Below are 14166 nucleotides of genomic sequence, written 5' to 3'. Positions count from 1 at the left end.
CTTACCTGGTTACTCCTTAACATCTGTGATGATCCTTGTTGAGGCCTCCGTTACTATCTGCAGACAGCTGCCTTTAGTTAATACACTAAGGTGTAATTGTTGATTTCTAACCCTAACCCTAACCCTCTAACCCCCTAACCCTCTAACCCCCTAATCCTCTAACCCTCCAACCCTCTCCATAGCGATCCAGCTATGAAAAGAATGTGAGAGAGAAGCAGAGAAGGAGGCAGAGTGAGAGAGAGAGAGATAGCAATTAAAAGAGGGATGGAGGTGAGGAAAGTGAATGCCAGAGAGAAAGAGACCAATAGACACAGTCGTTTCAGGAGAGAGATCGCCCCAGCAAGCAGGGCAGAAGGGGTGATGGTGTGAGACAAACTAGCCCCCGGCAGCCATTTTGAAAAGGTCAAGCAGAGAGGCGTTGCTCCTCTGCGACAGAAGAGTACAGTACTGTTCCTATTCTGTAGGGGTGGAGAGAGAGATAGGGAGGAGAGAATGAAAAAGAGAAATAAAGATTTACAGTGACAAGTGTGACTGGCCTTTTCTGTGGAGATGAAAATGGAGAGATGAAGGGGGAAGGGATTGAAAGAAAATAATCAATTTAACATACCAGAGGCAAGCGCTCACATTCACCTGTTGAAATGGCAGTGTCCCGGGGACTGAAGAAGACAGTGACAGACAGAGAGGGTTAGCCTGGAACCACACCTGCCTGATCCTGGTTTGGTTGCTCTGGCAGACACGTCTGACCCCCCCCCCCCCCCCCCCCTCCATTCAGACAGATTTCCATCTGACCTGGCCTGGGTTGGACAAATCACAACCGTTTATCTAATACAATGACTGTACAGAAGCGAGCCATTGGAGCTGGGGGGAGCCTTCGACATTTTTGAGCATGACCTTTTCTCTGTCATCCCCCATCCCTATAATCATCTTCCTTCGACCTGCACCACAAATCAAGATTCTCGCGCTTCCGCTCTGATGAGCAACCATCATCAGGAGCTCCTCCCTGCCTCTGCTGGAGGGGGAGGAGGATAGGGAGACAAAGGGAGGAGGGGGGAAGGAGAATGAAAGGTGAAGTAATTGCAGAGGAGGAGACATCAACAGGTGGATGAGCTGTGCAGATAATCAGGAGGCTTGCCTACGATTCCCTGAGAGGGGAGCCACGTGACGTCATGCCAGGCTGACGTCAGCCTGTCTGGCATGCAGGGAAGAGCTTACACACCTTTGGGAATTTCAGGAATTTGGGGGAATTAACAGGAATGTTTCACCCCCTTAGCAACTCTAACACACACGTACAAACACACTCACATATTTACACATCTCATTATGCCAGTCTGGACAAATAAACATCAAGAAGTGAGAGTCAGGTGGCTGAGCGGTTAGCGAATCGGGCTAGTAATCTGAAGGTTGCCAGTTCGATTCCCGGCCGTGCCAAATGAGGTTGTGTCTTTGGGCAAGGCACTTCACACTACTTGCTTCGGGGGAATGTCCCTGTACCTACTGTAAGTCGCTTTGGATAAGAGCATCTGCTAAGTGACTAAATGTAAATGTAAGAAGATATGGACATTTAACTGCAGCTTAGTCTCGATAACCCTGTTCATACAGCAGCTAGTGCTACTAGGATACCAGAGCTGTTTCATGAATGAGTAGTCAGTCTAAATATCAATTTCTATGCAAAAGCCAGTTATCTCAGGAACATCTGAGAAAATAGTTAGACAGGTTGGAAGACCTGCACAGTGATTCACATGACACATGTTCCAAGATGGACAAGTTGCTTCTCAGACAGTGGTGTTGAATCTGGGAGAGTTTTAGTCGTAATTCTGTTGCTGTCCTATCTGGTGGTATGGATGAGTATGTATTTGGTGGCATGAATGAATATGTATCTGGTGGTATGGATGAGTATGTATTTGGTGGTATGGATGAATATGTATCTGGTGGTATGGATGAGTATGTATTTGGTGGTATGGATGAGTATGTATCTGGTGGTATGGATGAGTATGTATCTAGTGGTATGGATGAGTATCTAGGGATGATTGTGTTTGACATTTGTGCTTCTTTGTCTCTGTTCTCTTAGGAATCTTCTTGACAAAGATACGTTCTCCAAGTCCGACCCATGTGAGTATGGCTCTATACATTGTAAGCCTAATCATACTAACCCTAACCCTAATCATACTAACTCTAATCCTCCTAACCCTTACCCTACATACTAACCCTAACCACCTCAACCAGGCTTGGCTGCCTCTCACCCTCTTTCTCACTCTGTCTCCCACTCTCTCTCTCTATGCATCCTTTCTTCTAATTCTCCTGTCTTCCATCTCTCCCTCTTACTTCACTACCTCATTACATGCCTCTTCCTTCTTCTTTCTCTGTTCCCCCAACATCTCGTCCTCCCTTCCTCCTTCCTGTTCCATCGTCTCCTCCCACGTTGTGTCATGGTGATGGTCATGTGACGTGAGGATTGTCTCCTCCCACGCTGTGTCATGGTCATGTGACGTAAGGATCGTCTCCTCCCACGCTGTGTCATGGTCATGTGACGTGAGGATCGTCTCCTCCCACGCTGTGTCATGGTCATGTGACGTGAGGATCGTCTCCTCCCACGCTGTGTCATGGTGATGGTCATGTGACGTGAGGATCGTCTCCTCCCACGCTGTGTCATGGTGATGGTCATGTGACGTGAGGATCGTCTCCTCCCACCCTGTGTCATGGTGATGGTCATGTGACGTGAGGATCGTCTCCTCCCACGCTGTGTCATGGTGATGGTCATGTGACGTGAGGATCGTCTCCTCCCACGCTGTGTCATGGTGATGGTCATGTGACGTGAGGATCGTCTCCTCCCACGCTGTGTCATGGTGATGGTCATGTGACGTGAGGATCGTCTCCTCCCACGCTGTGTCATGGTGATGGTCATGTGACGTGAGGATCGTCTCCTCCCACGCTGTGTCATGGTGATGGTCATGTGACGTGAGGATCGTCTCCTCCCACGCTGTGTCATGGTGATGGTCATGTGACGTGAGGATCGTCTCCTCCCACGCTGTGTCATGGTGATGGTCATGTCAGTGTGACGTGAGGAGTAGATCTCCATGTTTCTAGCGCTCTAGTGCAGAGCAGTGTGTGTTTGTTCAGCCTGCTGTAGCTAATTCTGTTGTATTGATCTGCTCTATTCGATCTCTCTCTCCCTCCTTTAATCTCCTTTTTCTCTCTCTCCCTCCCTCCTTCAATCTCTCTCTTTTCTTTCCTCTTTCTCCCTTTCTCTCTCCCTCTCCCTCTCTCTCTCTCCTCCACAGTGTGTGTGCTCTACACGCAAGGAGTGGAAACCAAGCAGTGGAGAGAGGTAAGTGAGTGGTACTTAACAAAAATGCAAACACTATGTCCTCTGTCTGTGTTGCACTGATAGTGGAGGGTTTCTGTGAGTGCTGTGCCTTCAACTCCTCTCTCTGTTATTGGACTGAGAGATAAGGTCACACACACACACAAAAGAGACGCCAATTAGTCCCTGGCAGGGCCCTATTGACTGCCTCTGAGGGAAAACAGCAAAAACTAAAAGTTTCTCTCTCCTGTCTTCATTGCTCCCTCCTTTGTTTTACCGTTTCATTTATAGTATATCTTAATCTTTCCTACAGCAGAGAGAGTAGGGACATTTATGGGGGGTTTTCTTACAAGGAGTTTGGGGGAATTGTAGTTTTTACACGTTATCAACCCATGTTGTTTGTTGTAGATTGTTCTGAACTTTGTTCGGAAGATCTTTATGATGTTTCCACAGATCAGTGTGTGTGTGTCTAGCATACTGTATGCATGTAGGTTATGGATGAAGACAGCCAATAAATGCTTCTGATTGAATTGTTGTGTGTGTGTGTCATTTAGGGCTGCAACAACGAATCGATTAAATCGATTAAAATCGATTATTAAAAGCGTTGGCAACGAATTTGATTATTGATTCGTTGTGTCGCGCGATTATTACGCCACTCAATATGTCGCAGAGATTTGTTTGAGTATTAAAAAAAAGTTTAGTTGAGCACGGAGCGGAGCGGAGGTAGAGGAAAGGCCATCGGAGAGACGTTGTTGAGTAACGTTGTTCTGAAACACATGGCGGAGGCAGAGAAATCAGTACGACCCAAGTCATCCAAGGTGTGGGAGCATTTCACACTAAATACATCGAAACAGTGTGTTAATTGACCGAGGTGAAGTTAGTTTCATATTCGACATTCGTCTCACATTCGGAAAACGCTACTTTGCAGCATCGCGTTAGGGACCGGGTGAAAACAACCCATTCCATTTTGAAAAATGGAATGGGTTCCTCAAACCTCAAACATACACCAGAGTATCTTAACAATGTCTGGTATACTTCCACAGCCTTTACTTTTTCAATGAAGTTTCAAATAAAATGATAGAAAATCACTAATCTTTGAAAATAGCTTAATCCTCGCAAATCTTAACTTTTTTCAAAATTGTGTCAAAAAATCTTAAATATACACCAGATTATTCTAATAAAGTCTGGCCTACTTCCACAACCTTTCAATTTTCAATAAAGTTTTAAACAAAACTCAAATAAATTGCTCATCTTGGAAAATAGCATTAAACCTCCTGTTAAATGTGCCTAAAAACGCCTAAACAGCATACCCAAAGTAAATTGGAAGCTGTTCTTGAACCATTTGGAGTACATGCATGTAAATGATCTCTTTTGAAAGCTGACACTCTGAAGTTATGTCCCCTGTTGTCAGGACCCCTGTCAGTCCTTCTAGTGTTGAGTAATAGAAGCTTGAACACAAGGAAAGTGAAAATTTCTATTTCCTCCTAGATTTTGTTTTGAAAACAGAGGCCTGAATAGGCCTAGAGGTGGTAGGTATTATCTGGAAGACTAAATTGGACCACAGGTTGAAGCCTTACCCAATTCAAATCAAAAGTCAAACATAATACCACAATATATTCATATTTGACACATGTTTTTATAAGAGTACATCCAGGAATTTTCTAAAAGGGTCTTTTGGAGACTCCAAAATGACCCTTTGTAACCAAGGTCAAGGTCAAATAAAAAGGTATTATTTTTCATAATTGTTATCTCTGGCCCATCTCTGGTACTTAGAAATATCATATATAATAGCTAAATCCCTAATTAGTAATACTGAAACAAAAAAACTGAAGCATGAACACATTGGAGTGCTTTATCTGATTCCAAGGATTGGCGCACAAAGAACACTGATTCTGTCAACCATATTGCGCAATCGACTGTTATTTTGAAGGCTCCACAGACGCATACAAATGAGGTATTGGCATTTTCAGCTAGCTGTCAGCTACAAGGCTAACGAGCTAATTTCAGAGCCAGTCGAAGCCAGTTCGAGAAATTTGTTTAGAACGAGTGTGGGGGGGGGGGGGCGGGGGGGGGCAGGACGCACAGACCTAGTTGGCTTTAGAGGGCTGTCAACGGGGCATGGAAGCTCCTATTGGGTCGAACAAGGTGTCAATCAAAAGGGGAGGGTTCAACGGACATTTTGAGACCTTCATTTTGTAAATACTCCGTTGATAAATCGGAGAAAATAACACTTTTATGTGAACAAGTTGTTTCTTCCGTCGGCTAACTTGCATAATGAAACAAAGGATAATGGCTATTCATGAACGTAAAACATTGTATTTGGAAGAATTACTTTACATGGTTAGATACTTTGAACCCTTGGGACTTACGCAGATCAAGTTTTGATGGCATGATTTGCACACCTGGACCTATTTGAACAACTTAGGGTGAGTACAACTTTTTTCTTTGGCATTGTTGAAGGAATGTTCACCGGAAAAAGACGTTGACTTTGCTTGCTATTGCGACTTGATCTTGAATTGGTTTATTTCAATGGAAGCACAAGAATCGTAGCTTTCCAACGATGTATAACATGTGTAGCGTCTAAAAAATATATTTTTTAGAATTTAGTGCGTCGTAACTGAGGAAGGGGGAGGCAGCATTTTTGTCTCGCGGGCGAAACAGGAGCGTAAACAGGTTAAATCCATGCTAATATTAAGAACTTTTTCAAAATTGTGTGCCTGTTTGTGCACATTCTGAAGATTTTTTGCACTGTGAATTTGCACTGTCAGTTCTGTTTTTGAATAAAGGGTTGGAAATTAATGCTTTTTTGATTTTGTTTTTTTTATCCGATTCATCGATTAATCGAAAAAAGAATCGTCAGATTAATCGATTATTAAAATAATCGTTAGTTGCAGCTCTAGTGTCATTGTGGGTGAGAGTATATTACCACACACACACACACTCTGAACTGACATTATGAGAGAAGATCATGAAAGCAGCCAAGCACTAAGAGTTCATCCTCATTGGTTTAATGAGTTTGTCAGGGAGAATGTGTGTGAGGGAGAGAGAGAGATGGTGTGTGTGAGGGGGGGAGAGCTATGGTGTGTGTGAGGGGGAGAGAGAGAACCTGTGTGTGAGGGGGGGAGAGAGAGATGGTGTGGGGGGGAGGATATGCTAATGCAGACTTGTTTTTTGGCAATATGACAAGCTTGACCTTTTCCTGCGGTTCTCCACTCGCACTGTCTAATCTGCTGGTGACATCACAGAGGCCCACTCACTCAAGCAGCAGGCAGCTCTACTCCCTGCAACGTGTGAGTGTGTGTGTGAGTGTGTGGAAGTGTGACTGTGTGTGGGTGTAACCACAGTCCTATTTTTGGTTTGGGGCCAGGAATCATCAATGATGCTGCCTGACATTCCTGGATCATGAGGATGAGGGAAGGAGGGTGTTTACTGCTGTCCAGATCCTTAGCCGTTTATGGAAAAGCCTGTCTGTGAGTGTGTGTGTGTGTGTGTGTGTGTGTGTGTGAGAGAGAGAGACAGACAGAGAGAGAGAGAGAGAGACAGAGAGAGAGAGAAAGAGACAGACAAGCCACCACACTGTGTACGTCTGTCTGCGTACGTGTGTATGTTACACAGTGAAAGAGTGTGATTGCTTTTCTGTGTTTTTGTGTATGTACGTGTGTGTGTGTGTGTGTGTATGTGTCACTGCTAATTTCCCAGAGACTAAAATAAATATTGTTAGCACTCACTGAGCCTGGCCCAGTCAGCTAGACATCCAAGTCTGCTAGACATCCTGAGTAAACATGAGGCTGCACTAATGCCACCTACACTGTCACCTAAAGTGGCACCCTGGCACCTACAGTGCAGGGGCAGGATCTTGATGGTTGATTCCACTGTGTGTGTGTGTGCGTGTACTGTATACATTTTTTAAGAATGTCTTATCTGAGACATTTGGACGGTTGACAATCAAAGCAGAATATAGACTTAAGCATTTCCCAGTGGGGAAATGCTCTCTGCCCAGGCGTACGACCAGCTGGTGCACTCAGCTCCTGGAAGAAAAAAAAGTATGGCCACAAAATATACATGGATGAGGGGACAGCCCCATGATACTGTCACAGCATCTGTCTCTTAAGGACTACAGACAAAGAGAGTGTCTGTCTCTTAAGGACTACAGACAGAGAAAGTGTCTGTCTCTTAAGGACTACAGACAAAGAGAGTGTCTGTCTCTTAAGGACTACAGACAGAGTGTCTGTCTCTTAAGGACTACAGACAGTGTCTGTCTCTTAAGGACTACAGAGAGAGACAGTGTCTGTCTCTTAAGGACTACAGACAGAGACAGTGTCTGTCTCTTAAGGACTACTGACAGTGTCTGTCTCTTAAGGACTACTGACAGTGTCTGTCTCTTAAGGACTACAGACAGAGACAGTGTCTGTCTGTCTGTCTGTCTGTCTGTTTTTTTTTTTTTTTTTCACTACTGACAGAGAGAGTGTTTTTCTCTTAAGGACTACTGACAGAGAGAGTGTCTGTATCTTAAGGACTACAGACAGAGAGAATCTTTTCTAAATGGATTAAGTCAGAGAACCATAAACACGTGTGTGTGTGTGTGCATGTGTGTGTGTGCGCATGTGTGTGTTTATCCCAAGGACTTTGTGCTGGCTTCTCATTACATTTCCCACTAGCCCAGCGGTGACTAATAAAGTCCTAATTCAGCCCGAGCTGTAATTCTCCCCTCTCAGATAAATCACACTTCAACTCCTAAGGCACAGTTTACTTTGCTAACATTATTACTGGAGCTTTTCAAAATCTAGGATCTGTCTCGCAAACAGTTACAGTGCTCTTCAATATCTATTCCAATCAGTTATAGTTGAAGAAACACTTGGACAAGAAATCCCCAAATGCCTGAGAGCCTAAACATGACTGTCGTTCCAGGAGAACAGAGGGCATCCCAGCAGAAGATTTGCTGATTGCAAATGTCACCACAGATAATCACATACTGCATAATCACAAATCACTATTTGTTTTCTTAGAGTGGAATACAAATGAAGCAAAATGCCAGAGAGGAGTTTTCCTTCACTCAACTGAGTGTTGTTTTCTATGATTAGACAATGTTGTCTGTCTGAGTGAAACACATTTAAACATATTTTCTTTGTATGTAATTGTTAAAATGACCTTTTTGGTTCAACATAATTTTCATTCAAGGAATGCTGTTATAAGTTCATTAGTTGTCAGTTATTTTAAGTAATCAGTTATTTAACAATTTTTTCAATTGATTTATATGTATTTCATTGTGAATCTTCAGTAGTCAAGACTAAAGTATTACCAACTTTAAGCTAACATTTCTCATATTTCGACTTACATACCTTCTTACCATTTCCTCAAATGGCTCTTTGACTGAAGGACACCTAAAAATCATCCAGGAAATAATTTCAATCAGGAGAGACCTGGGATGAGTGAAAGATGTTTATTACAGAATAATAAATGTACTATGGTGTTTGGAGCTTGAACCCCAGGGGGAATTATATAGATCAACGGGCGCCTGCCCGACGCCCGAAGAAGAATCCCCCACGGAGTCCAGACACTGGTGGCGGTGGCAGCAGCCGACGACCAATCGAGCCGAAGACTGAGACAGGAACCTGGTGGCGACGGGGTGGTGGAGAGTCGCGCACTTGATAGCATGAACAAACTACACAGGGAGAGAATCATATTTAAAGGCACGGATCATGTGACGCCATTAATTGATAGGCGGGAGCGCTAATCGACCTGAACCCCAGTGACCGCCCAACCAGAGAACGGGGGAAGGAAGGGCATTCTTAGCGGGGGGAATGAGTAGTGTACATTACGATTAAGCCCGAGGGCAGGGATCGGTCTTGCCTGACTGAACTTGCGCAACCTTCATTAGTTTTCATAGTTTCAAAAGCTTTGTATTGGTTGGACCTTCTCTTGAGCTAGACTTTTTATGAAGCAAATGCAATACCCCCTCTGCTTCAAGCTGAGTGGTGAGAGGAGGTGCCTCTGCAGTCGCAGGAAGTGGACTGTTATGTTGCGCTGAAAGACACTCGTTGTTTATTCATGCCTTCTGGGATAGCTAGCAATTTTTCTCATACTGAATAATTAATACGTCAACACAAATAGCCATGTGAACCAACTGTAGCTGCCCCGAGGGCTTACCAAAACTGTAGCTGCCCGAGGGCTTACCAAAACTGTAGCTGCCCGAGGGCTTACCAAAACTGTAGCTGCCCGAGGGCTTACCAAAACTGTAGCTGCCCCGAGGGCTTACCAAAACTGTAGCCTGACTGGCACATCGCTAGTGTGGACAGTGTCGTGGGATTGAACGCATTTCCTTTTTAAAGAGCCTCCTGGAGAGAGTTCTGAGACATGCGCCTGTGTGTGTTTCTGAGGGGAGCAGCGTCAGTCAGGCCTGTGTGTGTTTCTGAGGGGAGCAGCGTCAGTCAGGCCTGTGTGTGTTTCTGAGGGGAGCAGCGTCAGTCAGGCCTGTGTGTGTTTCTGAGGGGAGCAGCGTCAGTGTGTGTTTCTGAGGGGAGCAGCGTCAGTCAGGCCTGTGTGTGTTTCTGAGGGGAGCAGCGTCAGTCAGGCCTGTGTGTGTTTCTGAGGGGAGCAGCGTCAGTCAGGCCTGTGTGTGTTTCTGAGGGGAGCAGCGTCAGTCAGGCCTGTGTGTGTTTCTGAGGGGAGCAGCGTCAGTCAGGCCTGTGTGTGTTTCTGAGGGGAGCAGCGTCAGTCAGGCCTGTGTGTGTTTCTGAGGGGAGCAGCGTCAGTCAGGCCTGTGTGTGTTTCTGAGGGGAGCAGCGTCAGTCAGGCCTGTGTGTGTTTCTGAGGGGAGCAGCGTCAGTCAGGCCTGTGTGTGTTTCTGAGGGGAGCAGCGTCAGTCAGGCCTGTGTGTGTTTCTGAGGGGAGCAGCGTCAGTCAGGCCTGTGTGTGTTTCTGAGGGGAGCAGCGTCAGTCAGGCCTGTGTGTGTTTCTGAGGGGAGCAGCGTCAGTCAGGCCTGTGTGTGTTTCTGAGCGTCAGTCAGGCTGTCCTCCTTTTAGTCTAGGTGGGGGCGGGACTCTTGGGGAAATTCCAGTTTTCTTTTCTCTCTGGCTTTTTTTTCCTGGAACTGTCGCTATAGGAGGGAGAATCTCACTAATTTAGAATGCTGCCTCATCACCTCCTCTCTCTCGCTCTCTCTTTTCATCAACTCCCCTTTCTCGCTCTCTCCTTTCATCTCTGCGCTCAGTTTCACGGTTCCTCCCCCCTTCCCTTTACTGTATTCATCCCTTTGCTCTCTTTCTGCTCTCTCTCTCCACCCTTCCTCTCCTCTCCCTGCCCCCCAATGCCCCCCCGTCTTTAGACGTGTCGAGTGGGCGGTTTCAGCTCCAGTAATTAGTGGAAGCTGGATACGCGTCCTTGGCTTCCTCTGCACAGTGTCACGCCACCTCGGCTAATCATTCCTGACTGTGTGTGTGTGCGTGTACGGGTGTGTGTGTGTGCGCGGGTGTGTGTGTGTGCGGGTGTGTGTGCGTGTACGGGTGTGTGTGTGTGCGGGTGTGTGTGTGTGCACTTGTGCGGGTGTGGGTGTTTGTGTGTGTGTGCGTGCGTGTGTGATTAGCAATAAAAGTAGGAAATCTATGTGATCTTCTCCTTTTCAGTAAAGACAATTACATTGTTAACTGTATTTTAATTCCTCCTGCTTTCTGTTGTGTGCATCCCTCCAGTTTGGAAGAACCGAGGTGATTGACAACACCCTGAACCCAGACTTTGTCCGAAAGTACATCCTCGACTACTTCTTTGAGGAGAAACAAAGCCTTCGCTTCGACTTGTGAGTGAAAACCCTTTTGATGCTTTTGTCCTCAGGAGTCCCCAGCAACACATAATCACCCTCCCATGGATCTCTCTCTACTTCTTCTCTCTCTCTAGTCCTTTTCTCTCTTCTTATTCTCTCTACTGTCACTCTTTCTCTCCCTGATCGATGACTTGATGTCCTCACGATTGTGTTGTTTAGAATGGAGGGTACAGAATCTCTCTCTCTCTCTCTCTCTCTCTCTCTCTCTCTCTCTCTCTCTCTCTCTCTCTCTCTCTCTCTCTCTCTCTATCCCCCTCTTCGGGCCCTATCTTGCACTCAGCGCAATTGACTTTGTCAACGAAACAAGTATCATTCCTAGTTTGCACTCGATGCAAAGCGGACTTTTCCCTCCACAGGCGCACGTCGGTAAATTAGGGAATGACCTTGCGCTCCCAGGGGGCGGTTCAGCGGAAAAAGGAGGCGTGTTCCGGCGCAAACGTTCCCTGGTGCTATTTTGCAGTTTCAGAAGAACAATTCCACCACAGACCAGGAAAAACGTAGTCTAAAGTCAATGGCACGTTATTCAGATTCTATTTTAAAGGCGCATGCTTGGCCCGTGCGCACTGCTGGCGAGGCCAGGGTCTTCTTCCTGTGAAGCTATGTTACATTTAGTGCTGTCAGTTAAACCCGTTATTAACAGCATTAACGCAAACCCATTTTAACGGCGTACATTTTTTTAATAGCGAGATTAACGTTATTTTGACGTTAGAAAAACGACAACACCACAACGATAGACCGGAAATAAAACAACAGGCACGCCGCACACACTTGTTTGGGCTTGCGAGCCGGCTAAAGAGTAGTATAGCTAATGTTACTTTTTGAGTGGATGACGAGCGCGAGGCACCGAAATGGATGCCAATAAGATTCTGAATGGAAAGTTTACTTTTAGAAAGTTGCCAAATAGTTCCATTGACAAAACCAAAGTAATCTGTGTGTTTTGTCGTTGTGAACTGAGCTATCATCGCAGCACGTCCAGTCTGAAATATCACTTTGATGGCCAAGCACACAGCTGATGCGAATTCTCCGCCCCCTCGTCAAAGCCAGGCGATTGCAATGTTGTTTTCAATAAAAAAAAAAACATTTGCACTAAGCAAGCCGATCCACTTTTTCATGTTGATAAGAGCATTAAAATGAAAAAAATAATGGGACAAAAAGAAATCAGAATATATAAAAATGTGCGATTAATTGCGATTAATTGTGAGTTAACTATTACATTAATGCGATTAATCGCGATCGATTAATCTAGTTACATTGTTTTGATTTATTGTATGGCTGTGTTAAATTTCTTTCATGTCAATGATTAAAAAGATTTTCATGACAAATGTCTATGTATGTGAACTTGATTTGTAACAATTGTGGCAATTTCCTCCCATGCCTGTTGGGTGGGTTTCTTCTCCCATCCCCATCAGAATCAGAATTCGGTTTATTCGCCATGTATGTTACACAAACATGGAATTTACTGTGGCAGGAAGGTGCAAAAAATAAACATATACGGGTCTTAAATTAAGTAAAAAAGTACAATGGTTAAACTAATTCTAAGAACTAAACAATATAAAAATATAACAATTAAAATATATATATATATATAAAAATAAGACTAAGAATTTGATTGAGCAGCATGAGTGGGCAACTTAGTGCAATGAGAAAACTGCTCTTAAAGGGAATGATGACGCTCTGATTGGTTTATTGCACGTTACGCCCAAACCACACCCATTAGTAATGTAGCTACTTCAGACCAACTCATTTTAGATGCGTAAAGTCATTTATCCCGCTGGTATAATAGCAACAGCGCCGGAGTCCCGCCCACAAAGTTACTTGCGCTTTGCGTTTTGATACTTGCGTTTCAGATCGTTAAAATAGGGCCCTTCAACTGAAATAGTAAGAAATATCAGATAAAGATTTCATATTTTTTGTGTTGACCAGATTTCACATTAGTGGCCAAGCTCAATCTCTTGAGTCTTTTGTTTCATCTCTCCCTTGCCCTTTGCCTCTTACTTTCCGGTGCAGTATCTGTTAGCTAGTTAATTGCTATCTAGTTAATTGCTAATCTTTAAGATAATGTGTCTGAAGTCACAGGAACAAACACACAGAGCACTTATGGCCCCTATGATTTATCGCTGCGTTCATAAACAAATCCTGTTTCTTTGAGATGCTCTGGTAAACGATTCAGCTTTGAACGCCTCAGTAGGGTGACCCTTCACAGCTCCTACTTTTGAGATACAGTAACAGCAGACCGCCCAGAGAGGCTGACCGCCCAGAGAGGCTGACCGCCCAGAGAGGCTGACCGCCCAGAGAGGCTGACCGCCCAGAGAGGCTGACCGCCCAGAGAGGCAGACCGCCCAGAGAGGCTGACCGCCCAGAGAGGCTGACCGCCCAGAGAGGCTGACCGCCCAGAGAGGCAGATCAAAGCTGGATGTATCTAAACCCAGAAGAGACCTCTGGGATCCTCTCAGCAGATATCAGCTGATATCTGACAGCAGATAGACAGGAAAACATAAATACTAGTTGGATACCTCACTCCAATAATGTGAAAAGATTTAGAAACATTGACACAGAAGAAACTATTGTCCAGATCTTCTCTGAAGAGAGAGTCAACATCCAAGCCGTCTGGGGCTGTAGATCATCCAAGGTTTTGTCTTCAAGCAGATTCCCGGTCCTCACATTTTCTGAACCAAGTTTTCTTAGCTTTTGTTATATGCTAATATTCTTAGATACATTTGTGTGGATACAACAGACAACAGAATAGAATGAATGTCAGATGCCACACACAGGAAATGTTGTTGTGTTGGCAAGGACCTGAGATGTTCGCAATATGGTGAAAACTTGTTTGCTTCATAAAGGGTTGGAAGCCGACACTTTATTTAGCTTTTTTGTTTTTGTTTGTTTTATACTTTGAACATCTCACTGTCAGAAGTCACTGTCTCACTGTTGACTCATGTGGTTTTCTCAGGTACGATGTGGATTCCAAAAGTCCAGACCTGTCCAAACACGTGAGTGGCCTCCACTGGGATCCAGAGCCATAGGTGAACAGGGCTTGGCCAGCTGATC

The 14166-nt window shown here is 44.9% G+C and overlaps 1 protein-coding gene across 2 annotated transcripts in view; it reads left to right on the top strand.

Annotated features, from left to right (window-relative positions):
• The window catches only part of cpne5b (copine Vb), a 122106-nt gene that overhangs the window by 32109 nt on the left and 75831 nt on the right, over positions 1 to 14166 (top strand). For both annotated transcript variants that reach the window (XM_062474017.1, XM_062474016.1), the window contains exons 2-5: positions 2069 to 2109; positions 3279 to 3325; positions 10991 to 11094; positions 14069 to 14108. In XM_062474017.1, the coding sequence (XP_062330001.1) occupies positions 2069 to 2109; positions 3279 to 3325; positions 10991 to 11094; positions 14069 to 14108 (232 nt within the window). The remainder of the gene's footprint in view (positions 1 to 2068; positions 2110 to 3278; positions 3326 to 10990; positions 11095 to 14068; positions 14109 to 14166) is intronic.

Source organism: Osmerus eperlanus, chromosome 1 (assembly GCF_963692335.1).
Source record: "Osmerus eperlanus chromosome 1, fOsmEpe2.1, whole genome shotgun sequence".
Classification (NCBI taxonomy): domain Eukaryota; kingdom Metazoa; phylum Chordata; class Actinopteri; order Osmeriformes; family Osmeridae; genus Osmerus; species Osmerus eperlanus.
The sequence above is the reverse complement of the archived record's forward strand: the minus strand, read 5'-3'. Positions and strand labels throughout refer to the sequence as shown.